General features: G+C 46.7%; 2 protein-coding genes across 5 annotated transcripts in view; one reads left to right on the top strand and one right to left on the bottom strand.

Annotated features, from left to right (window-relative positions):
• The window catches only part of setd2 (SET domain containing 2, histone lysine methyltransferase), a 108,198-nt gene extending 104,961 nt beyond the window's left edge, over positions 1-3,237 (bottom strand). For all 4 annotated transcript variants that reach the window (XM_085992558.1, XM_085992559.1, XM_085992560.1 and 1 more), the window contains exon 1: positions 2,525-3,237. In XM_085992558.1, coding sequence (XP_085848684.1) covers positions 2,525-2,559 — 35 coding nt within the window. In that variant the 5' untranslated portion in view covers positions 2,560-3,237. The remainder of the gene's footprint in view (positions 1-2,524) is intronic.
• A 120-nt stretch (positions 3,238-3,357) lies between these two features.
• The window catches only part of LOC147114700 (tubulin delta chain-like), an 83,058-nt gene continuing 65,467 nt past the window's right edge, over positions 3,358-20,948 (top strand). The window contains 2 exon segments of the mRNA XM_085993938.1: positions 3,358-3,801; positions 9,216-9,321. Coding sequence (XP_085850064.1) covers positions 3,762-3,801; positions 9,216-9,321 — 146 coding nt within the window. The 5' untranslated portion in view covers positions 3,358-3,761.

Genomic DNA, 20,948 nt, shown 5'->3' with positions numbered 1-20,948 from the left:
TGCTTAAAATACAGCCTCATCGACCATGCCTTCTCCCCAAGGGAATTCCTCGACTTCCCCACATTCCTTAGATGATCAAGGCACAGCATGGTTTAATACTGAGCGATACAGCCCAGAAGGACCCAAACTCATGATCCCAATCTACGCAGAGTAGGCTGATTGTAGCCAAAAGGTAATTGACTTCAGTGTCCATGGGCAGAAGGGAAGAGGGGAAACAAATCAGCCAGGGCTCCTGCTCCTTTTTAAAAATAAATGATGTGGGCAAGGCCAGCATTTATTGCCCATCCTTCAATGTTGGTGGTGGCCCTTCTCGAGCCCCTGAAGTCTGTGTTTGAAGCAGTTTGAGGCAACTGACTGGCTGCAGTGCACAGTTAAGAGTTGGTGTGGGACTGGAGTCACATATAGGTCAGACCAGGTAAAGACGGCAGGTTTCTTTCCCTAAAAGACATCAGTGAAGCAGTTGGGTTTTTACAACAATCCGACAGCTTCATGGTTACTTTTACTGATACCAGCTTTCTATTTCCAGATTGTTCAAACTAACTTCAAATTTTCAAAATGCCATGGTGAGATTTGAACTCATGTTCTCTAAATTATTAGTCCAAGCCTCTAGGTTACTAACCTGCTAACATAAACACTACACTACCTTACCCACTAATCATCAAGATCAAGCTACTCCTGATGGAAGCTGCATGTTTGGGGACACCAGGTGAGGACAAGATGAGCATTGGACTCGGCTGGGATACTCTGCATGTTCGAATACCCGGAGACAATCACCATCTAGGCTCATACACTAAGACAGCAATGGAGTACGGAGGAAGTTCTCACTGTGAGTGGTGCCATCATTTGGCTGAGATGTTAAACCGTGGCCCTGTCTGCTCTCTCAGGTGGATGTTAAAGATCCCAAGGCACGATTCAAAGAGCAGGGGAGCTCTCCCCAGTGTCCTGGCCAATATTTATCACTCAACCAACATCACCAAACAGATTATTTGGTTTGTACGACCTTGCTTTGCGCAAATTGGCTGCCACATTACCCTACAATACAGCACTGACTACACTTCAAAAGTACTTCATTGGCTATGAAGCACTTTGGGACATCCTGTGGTGGTGAAAAGCCCTATATAAACACAAGTGCTTTTCTTCAGGAGAAAACTCAGGGTGGGAGGGCAGGAGGGGCAGGGCTGATTCATTTGTTATTCTATAACTGAAGTGCAACTCAAGTGACGAGAGAAAAAAATGCACATGAAAGCAAAACAAACATATTAATTGCTAGAAATCCACGTCGGGACAGACAGCATCTGAAGGAGCAAAAAAAAAGCAAGCCAATGTTTCTGGTGCCTCCCCGTTCATATCTGATGAAGGGTCCTCACCTGCACCATGAAGCCACCTTTACCCTCTCCGAGACTGACCTGCTGCGTATCTCCAGAATATTCTGCGGAATCCTCAATTTAAATATATGCAGTATGTCAAATTCCAGCTTAGAAAATAAATAAAAGGACTTCCTACTCCTGAGAGTACAGCTGGTTTCCAATTACAGAAAGTGCTCCCTCCTCATTTGAATTTTTTTGTTTCATTTTTAAGAAAGTAAAATTCTTCCTGTTACACACATGTAGATTTACAGAGGTCCGCTGACTTGCAAGCGAAAGGGTTTTTCTTCAAAAATATACTTTGCACGTGGTTTACTATAAAATTTGTCATGAATTTTCTCCCTCATGGCTGTAAGAGTTTGTGATAACAGCTTGAAATGACTCAAGATGGCATCCAACTGTCTTCTTGGGTAAATGATGGCCACTGTGTATTTGGCTGGCTAAGTTGCCCAGTCTGCTGTTTATTGCCCTTCATTCTGCCCCCATTGTGTTCAGTGCAATGAGATGGGGCCAGTTGCTGAGTGTTTTATACCAAACACCAGCACTTTGCCAAGAGAGCCACCCTGTTTATCTCCCTCTCCAACCAACCCCTCTGTGTGTTCAGCCCCCACCCACCACCTCCTCCTCGTCGTCGTCCTCCACCCACCATTCTCCCTCCCTCCCTCTGTAACACTGTCCAGTTAAAATCTAACCGAGGCTGCTCTCAGGGCCCTACCCTCCCCCCTCTCTCTTAGGTGCCGCAAGCTTCACCGACCGCCCATTACAAGTACGCGAGCGCCGTGGATCTCAGGCCTTGTGTCTCCCTTCCCCAAAGCTATCCTGTGTGTGTTTTTATCCTCCCCCTTTCAAAGTTTACCCGCCATTTATTTCACCTTCGAGTCACACAAGATTGGGAAATGGCTGGAGCCAAAATAGGAGGAGGAGGGGGGGGGGGGGGATTAAAACATGAGGGATGAGTGACCATCACAGGGGCCTGGGCTCCAGCCCTTCAAAACCTTCCCCTGGGGCACTGCTTCCCAAAACAGTCCAAACTCCTATTTTTTGCACCCTCTCCCCCAAATCACATTTCATTTCCTCAATGTAAGTTTCACTGGAAACCTACCGGGTAGTAATTAAATAAATCAATTAAGTGATAATAATGAGATATTTTGATCACTTACTCAGTCGGGTGCTCTGGGTCATAAGCGTCCCCCATCTTCACCGAGCGGCGCTATTTTACTCAAAACATTCAGCATTAAAAAGAAAAAATAATAATAAAACAACGAGAAAAAAAAATCTCCCAACGATTCTCCGAGCCGGCTTGTAAATTTCCTCCTTTGTAAATTTCTTTTCCACCTTCGTTTGGAACGTTGAGACTTTTCCTCCCGGAGCGAGGGGCAACTCGACGTTCCGAAATTAGAATCCCGGCGCCCGCGACGTTCCAAAATCGAACCTTTTTGTATCAATTCTCTCTTCCGATCCGATGCAAATGTTGCCCTTCAGCTTCATTCCATGCTCGCTGCTCCGCCGCCGTGTGGAATCCACACACGAAGCCCTTCTCTCTAAAACATCCTTCCTATATATTTATATATTATTGTACCGTGTGTGTGTATATATATAATTATATATATAAAACACCAGGCACACGATCGTTTTTTTAATCCCTGTTTTGCCTCTGCAAAAAAAAACTGCAACGTGAAAAAAAATCTTTCATCAGAAAGGAAAGGAATTTTTTACATTTAAAGCCATTTTAATTTGTATTTTTTTTCTTTCTGGTTTCTCTCTTGTTTTAAGCACACATTATATATATGTGTGTGTGTGTATTTTTTTTTAGCCTCGAGAAAGAACACTGGGACGATGTACGTCGCTCCGTAACAAACGGAAATGAAACAAGAAGAGTTTTTTTTAAAGTGACTGGGACTTTCCTGTAAAACTGACAGTTGCCCGGGCCAATTGAAAGTGTCTGGCCGGCTTGTGACACTGACACAACAAGAGACATTTTATTATTATTCATTCATGGGGAGTTACTCCTGAAAATGGTCAGGTTTGTGTCTGTTTCTCCGCAGTTAGCCGTGTGTTTGTTTTTGGAATTACTCTTGTTCTGATTTTTTTTCTCAAGGGTGAAACTATTAAAAAAAATACCGGTAGCAGACATGACTCAAAAAAAACACACTTGGCAATAACTTGGGGAACAAAAGGAATCTTGGATCGTTAATTCGGCTTATAAATCATTAAAAAAAAACTCTTACTGCAACTTTTTAAAAAATGAATCGGGTTCAACACGAACTTTGTCCATTTGGAGCGATGCAGATTGGGATTATGAGAGGCAATTTCATAAATCGTTCCTTAACCGCCAGGCACTTTCAGTTTTTTTCTCTCCGATACAATACCCAGGCAACAGACTGACCAATTGAATTAATGTATAACACTGTACAGTATGAGAACACGTGCATTGCTGGTGTGTTCAGTGTTTTTGGAGACAGCAGAAAGCTAAACTGCTTTCAGACTCCCCCAGACCTTTGACACAGTTGAATCCTAGAATTTTACAGCACAGAAGGAGGCCACTCAACCCATCATGTCTGTGCCGGCTCTTTGAAAGAGCGATCTAATTAGTCCCACAACCCTGAAAAATTTTCCTTGTCAAATATATATCCAGTTCCCTTTTAAAAATTGCTATGGAATCTGCTTTACACTGTCCTTTAAGGCAGTGCATTCCAGATTCTAACAACTCTCTGCGTAAAACAAATTATCCTCATCTCCCCTCTGGTTCTTTTACCAATTATCTTAAATCTGTGTCCTCTGGTTACTGACGCTCCTGCTTTAGTACCCTTCACCTACCTGGGGGAGTGATACTTGGCTTAGTGCTAGCCTTCCCACTTCTAAGTCAGAAGGTGCAGGATTCCAAGTTCCCCTCCAAGTCACACACCACCCTGAGTTGGAAATATATCGCCGTTCCTTCATCGTTGCTGGGTCAAAATTCTGGAACTCCCTCCCTAACAGCTCTGTGGGAGAACCTTCACCACACGGACTGCAGCGGATTCAAATTCCTGGGACATTGGAACCGGTTCTGGGGGAGGTGGGACCAGTACAAACCGGACGGTTTGCACCTGGGCAGGACCGGGACCGATGTCCTAGGGGGAGTGTTTGCTAGTGCTCTGGGGGAGGGTTTAAACTAAAATGGCAGGGGGTTGGGAACCTGAACAGGGGGACAGAGGAAAGGGAAACAAGGATAAAAGCAAAAGATAGGAAGGAGAAAAAAAGTGGCAGTCAGAGAAATGAACGGTTTAAATCAAACATGGCCACAGTAAATAATAATTCTAATAGGTCTAAGAGCGTTAAAAAAACAAGCGTGAAGATTTTGTGTCTTCATGCGAGGAGCATTCGGAATAAGGTGGATGAATTAGCTGCGCAAATAGAGGTAAACGAATATGATTTGGTTGGGATTACGGAAACATGGCTCCAGGGTGGCCAAGGCTGGGAACTCAACATCTAGGGGTAATCAATATTCAGGAAAGATAGGCAAAAAGGAAAGGGAGGTGGGGTAGCATTGCTGGTTAAAGAAGGGATTAACATAATTGTAAGGAAGGATATTAGCTCTGATGATGTAGAATCTGTATGGGTAGAACTGAGAAATACCATGGGGCAGAAAACGTTAGTAGGAGTGGTATATAGACCTCCAAACAGTAATGCGGAGGTTGGGGATGGCATTAAAAGGGAAATTAGAGAAGCGTGCAATAAGGGCACAGCAGTCATCATGGGTGACTTTAATCTACATATAGATTGGGCCAACCAAATTAGTAACAATACTGTGGAGGAGGAATTCCTTGAGTGTTTACGGGATGGTTTCCTGGACCAATATGTCGAGGAACCAACCAGAGATCAGGCCATCTTAGACTGGGTATTATGTAACGAGAAAGGATTAATTAGCAATCTTGTTGTACGAGGCCCCTTGGGTCGGAGCGATCATAATATGATCGAATTCTTCATTAAGATGGAGAATGAAGTAGTTGACTCAGAGACTAGGGTCCTGAATTTAAATAAAGGAAACTATGATGGTCTGAGGCACAAGTTGGGTAGGATTGATTGGGGAATGTCACTCAAAGGGTTAACGGTGGATAGGCAATGGCAAGCATTCAAAGACCACATGGATGAACTACAGAATTTGTTCATCCCAGTTTGGCATAAAAATAAAACAAAAAAGGTGACTCAACCGTGGCTAACAAGGGAAATTAGGGATAGCATAAGATCCAAGGAGAGGACATATAAATTGGCCAGAAAAAGCAGTAAACCTGAGGATTGGGAGCAGTTTAGGATTCAACAAAGGAGGACAAAGGGATTAATTAAGAAGGGGAAAATAGAATGAGAGTAAGCTTGCAGGGAACATAAAAACTGACTGTAAAAGTTTTTATAGATATGTGAAGAGAAAAAGATTGGTGAGGTCAAGCGTAGGTTCCTTGCAGTCAGAATCAGGGGAATTTATAATGGGGAACAAAGAAATGGCAGACCAATTAAATACATATTTTGGTTCTGTCTTCACAAAGGAGGACACAAATAACCTCCCAGAGATGTCGGGGAACATAGGGTCTGATGAAAGGGAGGAACTGAAAGAAATCAGTATTTGTAAGGAAATGGTGTTAGGAAAATTGATGGGATTGAAGGCCGATAAATCCCCAGGGCCTGATAATCTACATCCTAGGGTACTTAAGGAAGTGGCCCTAGAAATAGTAGATGCATTGCTGATCATCTTCCAACATTCGATGGAATCTGGAACAGTACCCATGGATTGGAGGGTAGCTAATGTTACCCCACTATTCAAAAAAGGTGGTAGGGAGAAAACGGGGAATTACAGACCAGTAAGCCTGACATCGGTAGTGGGGAAAATGCTAGAGTCCATTATAAAAGATGTTATAGCAGAGCACTTGGAAAACAGTGACCGGATCGGACAAAGTAAACATGGATTTACAAAAGGTAAATCATGCTTGACTAATCTACTGGAATTTTTTGAGGATGTAACTGGTAAAATAGATAAGGGAGATCCAGTGGATGTGGTATATTTGGACTTTCAAAAGGCTTTCGATAAGGTCCCGCATAAGAGATTAGCGTGTAAAGTTAAGGCACATGGGATTGGGGCAAGGTATTGACTTGGATAGAAAACTGGTTGGCAGACAGAAAGCAAAGAGTTGGAATAAACGGGTCTTTTTCCGAGTGGCAGGCAGTGACTAGTGGGGTACCGCAGGGATCGGTCCTTGGACCCCAGCTATTCACAATATATATTAATGATCTAGACAAGGGAACTAGATGTAATATGTCCAAATTTGCAGATGACACAAAGCTGGGTGGGCGTGTGTGCTGTGAGGAGGATGCCGAGAAACTCCAGGATGATTTGGACAGGTTGGGTGATTGGGCAGAAGCATGGCAGATGCAATATAACGTGGATAAATGTGAGGTTATCCACTCTGGTGGCAAAAACAGGAAGGCAGATTATTATCTGAATGGCAATAGATTGGGAGAGGGGAAAGTGCAACGAGACCTGGGTGTCCTTGTGCACCAGTCGATGAAGGTAAGCATGCAGGTGCAGCAGGCGGTTAAGAAGGCAAATGGTATGTTGGCCTTCATAGCGAGAGGGTTTGAGTACAGGAACAAGGATGTCTTGCTGCAGTTGTACAGGGCCTTGGTGAGTCCACATCTTGAGTATTGTGTGTGCAGTTTTGGTTGCCTTATCTGAGGAAGGATGTTCTTGCCATGGAAGGAGTTCAGCGAAGATTCACCAGGCTGATACCTGGGATGGCAGGAATGACGTATGAGGAGAGATTGGGTCGATTGGGCTTGTACTCGCTGGAGTTTAGAAGAATGAGAGGGGATCTCATTGAAACGTATAAAATTCTGACAGGACAGACTAGATGCAGGAAGGGTGTTCCCGATGGTCGGGGAGTCCAGAACCAGGGGTCACAGTCTAAGGATAAGGGGTAAGCCATTTAGGACCGAAATGAGGAGGAATTTCTTCACCCAGAGAGTGGTGAACCTGTGGAATTCTCTACCACAGAAGGCAGTAGAGGCCAAGTCATTAAATATATTCAAGAAGGAGTTGGATATATTTCTTAAGGCTAAGGGGGTCAAGGGATATGGGGAGAAAGCAGGGACAGGGTACTGAATTTGGATGATCAGCCACGATCGCATTGAATGGCGGAGCAGGCTCAAGGGGCCGAATGGCCTACTCCTGCTCCTATCTTCTATGTTTCTATGTTCTATGGTTCAAGAAGGCGGCTCACCACCACCTTCTCCAGGGCAGTTAGGGATGGGCAATAAATGCTGGCCTGGCCAGCGACACCCACATCCCAGGAACGAATAAAAAACTTCGAACCCCAGACAGTCCTGGCGACTGGAGCTCCAGCTCTAAATAGTGGGTTGACATTCAGTGGGATACTCGTGTCTGGTGGCTGTCGCTGGCCCCTCCTTCATCGTATGGGTTGTGGGAGCCCGTAAAACGCTCCCGCCGTAAAGGCCTAACCACCCAATCGACTGGTATAAAGATAGTTATGGCCAAGGAAGCTGTGTTCACGTCGTGGCCTGTCAGACTGTTAACCAGCCTGAGACTCCCTCTGCTGCTTCACACTGTTTTCCAAGAACAGGAGGAGGCTATTCAGCCCATCGAGCCTGTTCTGCCATTTTCTTAGATCATGGCTTCTCTGTACCTCAACTCCATTTACCCGCCTTTTTTCCATATAAGCTACAACAAGAACAACCTCTCCCTGACTCGGTGGATAGGTGCACTGACTACTGTGGTACCAACACTCACTATCTAGGCTCTCATGGATGAGGTAGTGGATGGTTGCAACATTAAAGAAATCACAAAGAGTTTCCAGGGGACATTTTTTGTCCCCAAGACCTCAAGTATAAGGGGGTGGGGGGAATCTGTCTAATGTACGTTATTAGTAACCTCCTGAGCTTTTTAAAATTTGTTTTCCGATAGGGGCAATGTATGAAGGTTGCATTTACTGCCCACCCTTAACTGCCCTGAGAAGGAGGTGGTGGACTGCTAGACCACTTCAGAGGCCATTCAGAGTCAACCACGTAGTGTGGGATTGGAGCAGGTAGGAGTGGCAGGTTTCCTTCCCTGAAGGGCATTAGTGAACACATTTGGGTTTTCATGGTGCTTCCCCCACCCCCCCAGGTTCAGTGGTAGCAGTCTGACCTCTGAGTCAAAAGGTCATAGGTTCAGGCCCCACTCCAGAGACTAAACAACAACAACAACAACTTGTATTTATATAGCACCTTTAACATAGTAAAACATCCCAAGACACTTCACAGGAGTATTATAAGCACATAATCCAGGTTGACAATTCAGTGCAGTACTGAGAGAGTGCTGCATTGTTGGATGTGCTATCTTTCCGATGAGATGTTAAACCAATGCCCTGTCTGCTATCCCATGGCCACTATACAAAGAAGAGCAGGGAAGTTCTCCTCAGTGTCATGGCCAATATTGATCCCTAAACCAACATTTCTAAAACAGATTTTCTGGTCATCTATCTGTGTGTGTATGTCTCTCTGTCTCTCTCACTCACTGTCTGTCTCTCATTGTCTACTCTCAATTTTAACCTAACCCGCCCAGTGGGAATGGGGTGGGTTTGAGTCAGACGCCCATTTTAGACCCTGCCCAATTTTGAAGTCAATGGAGAGTAAAATCAGTCAGGTTGCAAAACAGGTGTCTGTCTTGAACTTGTCCCTTTGCCACCGAGCGGGATAGGTTAACATCGAGGCTTTTGTATCTGTTTCTCTCCTCCACTATTCCGTACTATTTCCTACATATGCTGCTCATTGGGATTCTCCCTAAAAAGTGTGGGAAATGACCAGCATCTTCTCCTTTTCCTCTAGGAATGTCCACCATTTGGCTGCAGGTCGGGCAGTGTGGCAATCAAGTGGGACAGGAATGGTGGAAACTGGTTACCAATGAAAAGGCTCCAAATTGCGCTGTGGACAGGCGAGTGATCTCACCTGGAAAGTGACTGTTGCTGAAAAGGCTCTGAATGCTGGGACAATTAGAGCTTGCAAGACTGAGATCGGTAGTTTTTTGTTGGGCAAGGGTATCAAGGAATCAAAGATATGGAGACAGGGTGGGCAAATGGAGTTGAGGTGCAGAACAGCGATGATCTAATTGGCTAATCGAATGGCGGTGCAGGCTCAAGGGGCTGAATGACCAACTCTTGTTCCTAATGTTCCTATGTTGCATTGACTTTTCATTCGAATCAGACTGGCCATTGGCACCACCAAGGCCTTGCCATTTGGTACCCTGTTGAGCTAATGAGTAAAGGTACCACCTGGTGCAGCACTAAGCTGCATAGATCAAAAGGTTTCATAGAAACATAGAAGATAGGAGCAGGAGTAGGCCATTCGGCCCTTCAAGCCTGCTCCGCCATTCAATGAGATCATGGCTGATCATCCAAATTCAGTACCCTGTCCCTGCTTTCTCTCCATATCCCTTGATCCCTTTAGCCTTAAGAAATATATCCAACTCTTTCTTGAATATATTTAATGAACTGGCCTCCACCGCCTTCTGTGGCAGAGAATTCCACAGGTTCACCACTCTCTGGGTGAAGAAATTCCTCCTCATTTCAGTCCTAAATGGCTTACCCCTTATCCTTAGACTATGACCCCTGGTTCTGGACTCCCCGGCCATCAAAAACATCCTTCCTGCATCTAGTCTGTCCAGGCCTGACAGAATTTTATAGGTTTCGATGAGATCCCCTCTCAATCTTCTAAACTCCAGTGAGTATAAGCCCAATCGACACAATCTCTCCTCATACGTCATTCCTGCCATCGGAGCAGCAGGGAGCAGCGAGGAGGAGCCCGGCTTAAAAACCGGCGGCAGTTGCGAGGCCCGACCACTCGGAGCAGCAGGGAGCAGCGAGGAGGAGCCCGGCTTAAAAACCGGCGGCAGTTGCGAGGCCCGACCACTCGGAGCAGCAGGGAGCAGCGAGGAGGAGCCCGGCTTAAAAACCGGCGGCAGTTGCGAGGCCCGACCACTCGGAGCAGCAGGGAGCAGCGAGGAGGAGCCCGGCTTAAAAACCGGCGGCAGTTGCGAGGCCCGACCACTCGGAGCAGCAGGGAGCAGCGAGGAGGAGCCCGGCTTAAAAACCGGCGGCAGTTGCGAGGCCCGACCACTCGGAGCAGCAGGGAGCAGCGAGGAGGAGCCCGGCTTAAAAACCGGCGGCAGTTGCGAGGCCCGACCACTCGGAGCAGCAGGGAGCAGCGAGGAGGAGCCCGGCTTAAAAACCGGCGGCAGTTGCGAGGCGTACCAAATCAACAGCAGAGGAGAGAGGTAAAAAGTAATCAGTGTGTGACGTCACCAGGGAGCAGCTGGTGCAGTCGGGAGAGCAGGAGGCCAGTAACTCTTATATAGGTGGAGCTGTTGCTAAACCCGAAACACTACAGTGTAGTGTCTCCCACCCTTCCACCTCCTCTAACCTTTTAGGGGTTAGGGGAAGTTGAAAAGGTAGGTTCAATTTATTTTATTTCAGGAGCCTAACCTAGGTGGAAAAGGTTCCAGGACAGGAGGCGGCAGTGAAAATACAACACCAGAAAACAGGTAGGTGACTGGTTGGTGAGTACTTTCACAAACTTATTCTAAGTAGAATTCAATAATTAAGCCAAATCGTAGTAAATAAAAGGGTATTGTAAGGGTTAAGTCATGGAAGGGCAGCTCGGACCCGTGTCATGCTCCTCCTGTGCCATGTGGGAAATCAGGGACACTGTCCCTGACAACTATGTGTGCAGGAAGTGTGTCCAGCTGCAGCTCCTAGCGGACCGCATGGCGGCGCTGGAGCTGCGAATGGACTCACTCTGGAGCATACGCGATGCTGAGGATGTTGTGGATAGCACATTCAGTGAGTTGGTCACACCGCAGGTAAAGGCTAGCTCAGACAGTAAATGGGTGACCAAAAGGCAGGGTAAAGGCAGGAAGGTAGTGCAGGAGTCACCTGCGGTCATCTCCCTCCAAAACAGGTTTACCGTTTTGGGTACTGTTGGGGGAGATGACTTATCAGGGGAAGGCACCAGCAGCCAGGTTCAGGGCACCATGACTGGCTCTGCTGCACAGAAGGGCGGGAAAAAGAGGGATAGGGCTATAGTGATAGGGGATTCAATTGTAAGGGGGATAGATAGGAGTTTCTGTGGCCGAGACCGAGACTCCAAGATGGTATGTTGCCTCCCTGGTGCAAGGGTCAAGGATGTCTCGGAGCGGGTGCAGAGCATTCTGAAGGGGGAGGGGGATCAGCCAGTTGTCGTGGTACATGTAGGTACCAACGATGTAGGTAAAAAGAGGGAGGAGGTCCTACAAGCTGAATTTAGGGAGTTAGGAGCTAAATTGAAAAGTAGGACCTCAAAGGTAGTAATCTCTGGATTGCTACCAGTGCCACGAGCTAATAAGTTTAGAGAGAGTAAGATAGATAAGCTAAATACGTGGCTTGAGCAGTGGTGCAAGGGAGAGGGATTTAAATTCTTGAGGCATTGGAACCAGTTCTTGGGGAGGAGTGACCTGTACCAAGGGGACGGTCTACACCTGAACTGTGAGGGAGCCGATGTCCTCGGGGTAATATTTTCTAGGGCGGTTCGGGAGGATTTAAACTAATTTGGCAGGGGGATGGGAACCTAGGTAGTGGAAAAGAGGGAAGTCATATGAAGTCAGAAATAGATGGTAGAAAGGTGAGAAGCAATAAGCAAAGGAGAGAAACACAAAGGGCCAAACTAATTCATAATGAGAGTGTGAAAAAAGCAAGCCTGAAGGCTTTGTATCTTAATGCTAGAAGCATTAGGAACAAGGTGGATGAATTAGTTGTGGAAATAGAGGTAAACAAGTATGATTTGATTGGGATTACAGAAACGTGGCTGCAGGGTGGGCAAGGCTGGGAACTTAACATCCAGGGATATACAATATTTAGGAAGGATCGGCAAAAAGGTAGGGGAGGTGGGGTAGCATTGCTGGTAAAGGAGGGGATTAATGCAATGGAAAGGAAGGATATTAACTCGGATGAAACGGAATCTGTATGGGTAGAAATGAGAAATAGCAAGGGGAGGAAAACGTTAGTGGGTGTGATATATAGGCCTCCAAATAGTAATATGGAGGTGAGGGAAGGCATAAAAAGGGAAATTAGAGAAGCGTGCGATAAGAGCACAGCTGTCATCATGGGTGACTTTAATTTACATATTGATTGGACTACCCAAATTAGTAAAAATTCTGAGGAGGAGGAATTCCTGGAATGTTTTCGGGACGGTTATCTGGACCAATATGTCGAGGAGCCGACTCGAGATCAGGCCATTTTAGACTGGGTATTGTGCAATGAGAAGGGACTTATCAGCAATCTTCTTGTACGAGGCCCCTTGGGTCAGAGCGATCATAATATGATCGAGCTCTCAGTCGAGATGGAGAGTGAAGAAATTGAATCAGAGACTAAGGTCCAGAACTTAAATAAAGGGAATTACGAGGGTATGAGATGGGAATTGGGTAAGATTGATTGGGTGGTGTTTCTGGGGGGATTGACAGTGGATAGACAATGGCAAGCATTCAAAGATAGAATGGAAGAATTCCAGAACATGTTTATACCGGTTTGGCATAAAAATAAACCTAAAAAGGTGACTCAACCGTGGATAACGAGGGAAATTAGGGACAGCATAAAATCAAAAAAAAGGGCATATCAACTGGCAAAAAAAAGCACCAGACCGGAAGATTGGGGGCAGTACAGGATACAGCAAAAGAGGACAAAGGGATTAATCAGGAAGGGGAAAATAGAATACGAAAGTAAACTTGCAGCAAACATAAAGACAGACTGCAAAAGCTTTTATCGGTATATCAGGAGGAAAAGACTGGTAAAATCCCAAGTTGGTCCCTTGCAGTCCGATTCGGGAGAATATATAATGGAGAATAAGGAAATGGCAGACCAATTAAACTCATACTTTGGTTCTGTATTCACAAAGGAGGACACAAATAACCTCCCAGGAATATCGGCAAACATAGGGACTAATGAGAGGGAGGAGCTGACAGAAATTAGTATCTCTAGGGATATGGTGTTGGGTAAGTTGAGGGGACTGAAGGCCGACAAATCCCCGGGGCCTGATAAACTACATCCTAGGGTACTTAAGGAGGTGGCCCTGGAGATAGCAGATGCTCTAAGGATCATCTTCCGGAACTCCATTGACTCGGGAACAGTACCCGTGGATTGGAGGGTAGCTAATGTTACCCCAATATTTAAAAAGGGGGGTAGAGAGAAAGCAGGGAATTATAGACCAGTAAGCCTTACATCGGTTGTGGGCAAAATGCTAGAGTCCATTATTAAGGATAAAATAGCGGAGCACTTGACAAATGGGGAAAGGATCGGACAGAGTCAACATGGATTTACAAAGGGTAAATCGTGTTTGACTAATCTGCTGGAATTTTTTGAGGAAGTAACTGGTAAAATAGATGGGGGAGAGCCAGTGGATGTGGTGTACCTTGACTTCCAGAAAGCCTTCGATAAGGTTCCACACAAAAGATTATCATGCAAAATTAAGGCTCATGGGATTGGGGGCAAAGTATTAACGTGGATAGAGAACTGGCTGGCGGATAGAAAACAGAGAGTTGGAATAAACGGCTCGTTTTCGGAGTGGCAGGCAGTGACCAGCGGGGTGCCGCAAGGATCTGTCCTGGGACCCCAGCTGTTCACAATATATATAAATGATCTGGATCAGGGAATTGGATGCAATATTTCCAAATTCGCTGACGACACTAAACTAGGAGGAGGGGTGGGCTCTGATGAGGATGTCAGGAGGCTACAGTGCGATTTGGACAGGTTGGGGGAATGGGCGGATACGTGGCAGATGCACTATAATGTGGATAAATGCGAGGTTATCCACTTTGGGGGTAAAAACAGGAGGGTAGATTATTATCTAAATGGCAATAGATTGGGAGATGGGGAAGTGCAGAGGGACCTGGGTGTTCTTGTGCACCAGTCACTGAAGGAGAGCATGCAGGTGCAACAGGCGATTAAGAAGGCAAATGGTATGTTGGCCTTCATATCAAGGGGGTTCGAGTATAGGAATAGGGATACCTTACTACAGCTGTACAAGGTGCTGGTGAGACCGCATCTGGAGTATTGTGTACAGTTTTGGTCGCCCCATCTGCAGAAGGATGTTCTTGCCATGGAAAGAGTGCAACGGCGATTCACCAGGCTGATACCTGGAATGGCGGGAATGACCTACGAAGAGAGATTAAATAGTTTGGGCTTGTACTCACTGGAGTTTAGAAGATTGAGAGGGGATCTCATCGAAACATATAAAATTATGGCAGGCCTGGACAGGCTGAATTCAGAGAGAATGTTTCCAATGGCCGGGGAGCACAGAACCAGGGGCCACAGTCTAAAAATAGCGGGCAAATCATTTAAAACAGAGATGAGGAAGAATTTCTTCACTCAAAGAGTGGTGAGCCTGTGGAATTCCCTGCCACAGAGGGCTGCGAAGGCTAATTCAATAAATATTTTCAAGAGAGAATTGGATATATTTCTGAAGGCTAAGGGGATTAAGGGTTACGGAGAAAAGGCGGGGACGGGGTACTGAACTGGTAAGATCAGCTATGATCTCAGACGAAGATCAGCCATGATCTCATTGAATGGCGGAGCAGGCTCGAAGGGCCGAATGGCCTACTCCTGTTCCTATCTCTATGTTTCTATGTTTCTATGTATCAGCCTGGTGAATCTTCGCTGCACTCCTTCCATGGCAAGAACTTCCTTCCTCAGGTAAGGCGACCAAAACTGCACACAATACTCAAGGTGCGGTCTCACCAAGGCCCTGTACAACTGTAGCAAGACATCCTTGTTCCTGTTCTCGAACCCTCTTGCTACGAAGGCCAACATACCATTTGCCTTCTTAACCGCCTGCTGCACCTGCATGCTTACCTTCAGCGACTTGTGCACAAGAACACCCAGGTCTCTTTGCACTTCCCCTTCTCCCAATCTATTGCCATTCAAATAATAATCTGCCTTCCTTTTTTTGCCACCAAAGTGGATAACCTCACATTTATCCACATTATAGTGCATTTGCCATGTTTCTGCCCAATCACCCAACCTGTCCAAATCGTACTGGAGTTTCACGACATCCTCCTCACAGCTTACCCTCCCACCCAGCTTTGTGTCGTCTGCAAATTCGGAGATATTACATCCAATTCCCTCGTCCAGATCATTAATATATATTGTGAACAGCTGGGGTCCTAGGACCGATCCTTGCGGTACCCCACTAGCACTGCCTACCACTCAGAAAATGACCCGTTTATTCCAACTCTTTGCTTTCTGTCCGCCAACCAGTTCTCTATCCAAGTCAGTTCGAACTTCGATCTGTGCTGAGTTAGCCGATCTCACCAGAGCAGCAGCTGGGGCTGTACAATTGACTCTGACTCTGTGTGTCTGCCTGTCTTCTCCCCACCTACTATTTTCTATGTATGCCTTGTGACATGAATCAGTCATTCATGAAAGAAAGACTTATGAAATAATACTGAGTGGCCTGCGGGTGGCACTGTCCAGGGAGAGTATAAATACTCGGGCACGGGCCCAGCTTGCGCAGGACATTCTTAATAGGAACTAGTGAAGGACACAACTAGACCTCCATGTTGTAAAACAGTTGATTAAAGCTTTGTTTACACTTAGACCAAGTGCCTAGTAATTTTCTTACATCACCTTGTATTTAGCCCCATGCTAGGGTGGAGGGAAATTAGCCAGGGACCCCACTCCTAATGGTTATCCATTGACCTTTGCTGTTTATTGGCTGGGTGAAGAGAGGATCAGGCACAGCTATGATGCCCCACGTCGTCAAATAGCCTGTCGGCACTCATTGTCTAGCCTCACCTGTGAAGAATGCGATATTTCATGTGGTATCATACCCAGCTAGGATCTCCTAGAGAGGAGAGGACAAAAATTGGGGAAAGAGACAGCCAGAGGAAGCTGCATTGACTTTTCATTCTAATCAGACTGGCCATTGGCACCACCAAGGCCTTGCCATTTGGTTGTAGAGAGTCAACTGCGCACCAAGCAGCCAACCACTAGGATTGAATGTGGGGAGTTCCTTGTTTGCTCCATTGGGAACAAATCCAACCTGAAAATAGAGCAGGAGTCCTTGGGGAAACAAAGTCTGGCACTGAACAGACATTTTAATGGTATGGGGATTTATTTTTTCCGACTGACTTATTCATTCTCTGTTATTAATTCTCTGTTCAATCCTTCAAAAGGAAGGATATACAATGTGGAATGATCCTCAGTTACCAGACTGGTGGCTTCCGTGTGAAGATTTGTGATCTGGGAGTTGAGCGAAGGCATTTCCCAGCAGGAAAGAATGGGGAATCTGGGGGGGCCCATTCCCCATCACTCATGAACTTATTACCTGCCTAGGAGCAACCTTGGTAGTGGATGATCCGCTGGTCTAGTGAGTAAAGTCACGGCCCGGTGCAGCTTTAAAGGAAAGAACTCGCATTTATATAGAGCCTTCCATGACCTCAGGAGATCCCAAAGTACTTTACAGCCAATTAAGTACTTTTGAAGTGTAGCCACTGTGTAATGGAGGAAACGCAGCAGCCAATTTGCGCACAGCAAGGTCCCACAAACAGCAATGAGATACATGACCACTTAATCTGTTTTAGTGATGTTTGTTGAGGGTTAAGTGTTGGCCAGGACACTAGGAAGAACTCCCCTGCTCAATTTCAAAAAGTGTTATGCGATCTTTTACGTCCATAGAAACATAGAAAAATAGGAGCAGGAGTCGGCCATTCGGCCCTTCGAACCTGCTCCGCCATTCAATATGATCATGGCTGATCCTCTATCTCAATACCATATTTCCGCTCTCTCTCCGTACCCCTTGATGCCTTTTTGTCTAGAAATCTATCTATCTCCTTCTTAAATATATTCAGTAACTTGGCCTCCACAGCCTTCTGTGGCAGAGAATTCCACAGGTTCACCACCCTCTGCGTGAAGAAATTTCTCCTCATCTCAGTCCTAACTGTCCTACCCCATATCCTGAGACTGTGACCCCTCGTTCTTGACCCCCCCAGCCAGGGGAAACATCCTCCCTGCATCCAGTCTGTCTAGTCCACCACAGAGGTTTAATGTCTCATCTAGACGGAATCTCCGACAGTGCAGCACTCCTTCAGTACTGCACTAGAGTATCAGCCTAGAATATGTGCTCAGGTCCCTGGAGTGGGGCTTGAACCTACAACCTTCTGACTCAGAGGCAAGAGTTCTTCCAGTGAGCCATGGCACCGGTATTTGGTGCTGCCTGCTGATTTAAATGAGCACAGCGCAGAAGCTCCCATGCAATGCGCTCTTTCCGGTGGTAGCATCAGCAGGAGGCCAAAGGCCACCTCTAAAGGATCGGCGCGGCATTCTGGGGCAGTCACTTTATTAACGGTACATTTCCAAGTGAAAGCTCAGCATAGATGTCCTTAAAATGTTGCATGAGAAACCCTGAGATTATGCCCAAAATATAAGCCGAACGCAGAAAATTTATTGGACTTTAAAAAAAATAAAACATTTTATTCGTTCATGGGATGTGGGCATCGCTGGTAAGGCCAGCATTTATTACCTATCCCTAATTGCCCTTGAGAAGGTGGTGGTGAGCCGCCTTCTTGAACCGCTGCAGTCCATGTGGTGAAGGTACTCCCACAGTGCTGTTGGGAAGGCAGTTCCAGGATTTTGACCCAGCGACGATGAAGGAATGGCGATATACTGCCAAGTCAGGATGGTGTGTGACTTGGAGGGGAACTTGGAGGTGGTGGTGTTCCCATGTGCCTGCTGCCCTTGTCCCTCTAGGTGGAAGAGGTCGCGGGTTTGGGAGGTGCTGCCGAAGAAGCCTTGGCGAGTTGCTGCAGTGCATCTTGTAGATGGTGCACACTGCAGCCACGGTGCGCCTGTGGTGGAGAGAGTGAATGTTTAAGGTGGTGGATGGGGTGCCAATCAAGCAGGCTGCTTTGTCTTGGATGTTGTCGAGCCTCTTGAGTGTTGTTGGAGCTGCACTCATCCAGGTAAGTGGAGAGTATTCCATCACACTCCTTACTTGTGCCTTGTAGATGGTGGAAAGGCTTTGGGGAGTCAGGAGGTGAGACACACTGAGTGCAATATAAAGGAAGTAGCGCCATTATATGGAAGAGAGCTGTCACTAAAGTGGCAAGGATGCGAGAGACACCACTGGCCACTTGCTAAATTTGTCAAAATAGGGCAATGATCACAAGATATATTCTATGGAAATTCCAAACTCTTCTTCATTTAGGATTATGTGGAGAGACTGGAGAAGCTGGGATTGTTCTCCTTTTAACAGGGAAGGATAATGGAAGATGTGTTCAAAATTGAGAGGGGTTTTATCATGGAATTATAGGTTTTGATAGAGTAAATAAAAAGAAACTGTTCCATTGGCAGGAGGATCTGTAACCAGAGGACACAGATTTAAGATAATTGGCAAAAGAACCGGGGGGGGGGGTGGGGGAGGTGGCAATTAGGAGAAATATTTTTACGTAGCAAGTTGTTAGGATCTGGAATGCACTGCTTGACAAGGTAGTTGAAGCAGATTCAATGGTAACTTTCAAAAGGGAATTGGATCTTTACTTGAAAAGGAAAGAATTGCAAGGTTATGGGGAAAAAAAAAGGAAGTGGGACTAATTGGATAGCTCTTTCAAAGATGGGCCGAATGGGCTCCTTCTGTGCTGTATGTCTCTACAATTCCATGAGAGTGGTACCAGGATTGACTCAAAATGATTTACTTAAGATTGCCCATGATATCACCCTTATATGTCACTGTGGCATGGGGAGGAAGGGTAAAACCTAAAAGGAACAGGCTTCTTCCACCCTCTGTAAACTTGAGCTCCTCCAAAACTCTGCTGCCCGTATCCGAAATCGCACCAAGTGCCGTTCATCTATCACCCTTGCGCTCGCTGTGATGAAATATTCCATTCATCACTCATCAGTATTTCTCTGCCTGTGACTGTGGTTGGTTTCAGTTTCATTTCCATTGTATTGTACTGTGTGTAGGGCTCCGCCCATACCTGGCTCCTATGTAAGCTGGCCCAGCCTGCAGCACATCCAGTACGGCAGACCTCTGGATGGAAGATACATTCTCCTCTGTGTGTTACCTTCTAAGTCAATAAAAGCCTTGTTTTGTTTCGCTAACATCGAGTCTCGGATTTATTGAGGCACATCAATTTTATTGACTTAATTTTCAACACAATGGATCAACTCTTGAAACCCGAACGTTTGGATTTGGACCAGCATGCTTCGGATGCATCGGCACGCTTCGGACACTGGTTTATGTGTATGGAATTCTTCCTGGACAATTCCGCAGCCGTCAAAGACGCTACGGACGCTGCGAGTATGAAACTCGGAATTCTGCGGAATTGGGTAAGCCACCGGGTTTACCCCCTCATCCAAGACGCCGACATGTACCCGGCCGCCTGCGACATCTTAAAGGCGCATTACCAGCAGCCTACGAATGAGGTGTATGCTAGGCATCTGCTCGCTACTCGCGCACAGCGACCTGGGGAATCGGTGGAGGAGTTCCTAGGCACCCTGAAAACGCTTGGCAAAGACTGCAAGTGCCAAGATGTAAAAGCTGCAGTGTACACTGACGAGCTTGTTCACATTGCCTTTATCACAGGCCTCAGCTCCACTTACATCCGGCAGAGACTGCTGGAAAAAACGGGATTGGACCTGAAACAGGCTGCGGACACAGCACGATCCCTGGATGTGGCCCAGAGAAACTCAGACGCCTACTCTTCAGCCCGCGCCGTCCACGCCGCCACGTGTGCACCAAGGGCGCCGCCATCTTGGAAGGCATCTTCCCCGCCCGGCAGCCCGACACCGTCGGGGCCCCGCTCTCCCCCCAGAAGCCCTACGACAGCCGCAACGCGTCGGGGACCCAACTGCTACTTCTGCGGGCAGCCGAAGCACACCAGAAACCTGTGCCCGGCGAAAGGCACCACCTGCTTTAAGTGCGGTAAGAAGGGGCACTTCAGGAAGGTGTGCAGAGGGAACCCCGCCGGAAAACCCGCCACCGCCGCGTGGGCGCCGTGGGAGCGGCTATCTTGGACGCCATCTTGCCCGACCTCGTGGGGTCCGCCATCTTGTGAGCAGACAGCGTGGACACCATCTTGTCTCGATCAGGGCCCTACAGTGGCATCGGTCACAGTGGACCAGACCAGGCCGCACCCGCTATCCAAATCAATGGTGGACATCGAGGTAAACGGGTGCAGGGTTAAATGTTTAATTGACAGTGGAAGCACGGAGAGTTTTATCCACCCTGAACTGATACAACAACTCTCCCTAAAGGTGGTCCCTACTCGGGGTACCATCTCTATGGCTGATAAAACCCAGACATCGACCATTATGGGTTACTGCACGGTATAATTGTCCGTTAACGGAACTGTATACGATAATTTTAAAGTATTAATCATGAAGAATCTATGTGCGAGCGTGATCTTGGGCCTGGATTTCCAGTGCTACCACCAAAGCATCACGCTCAATTACGGTGGGTCCCAGCCGCCCCTCACAGTGTGCGGTCTGGCTACCCTGAAGGTAAAGCCGCCTTCGCCATTCGCGAACCTTACCCCTAACT

This window comes from Somniosus microcephalus, chromosome 7, assembly GCF_052327205.1.
Source record: "Somniosus microcephalus isolate GS21.2 chromosome 7, FLI_Smic_1.0, whole genome shotgun sequence".
NCBI classification, from domain to species: domain Eukaryota; kingdom Metazoa; phylum Chordata; class Chondrichthyes; order Squaliformes; family Somniosidae; genus Somniosus; species Somniosus microcephalus.
This window is presented reverse-complemented; position numbering and strand designations above follow the sequence as displayed.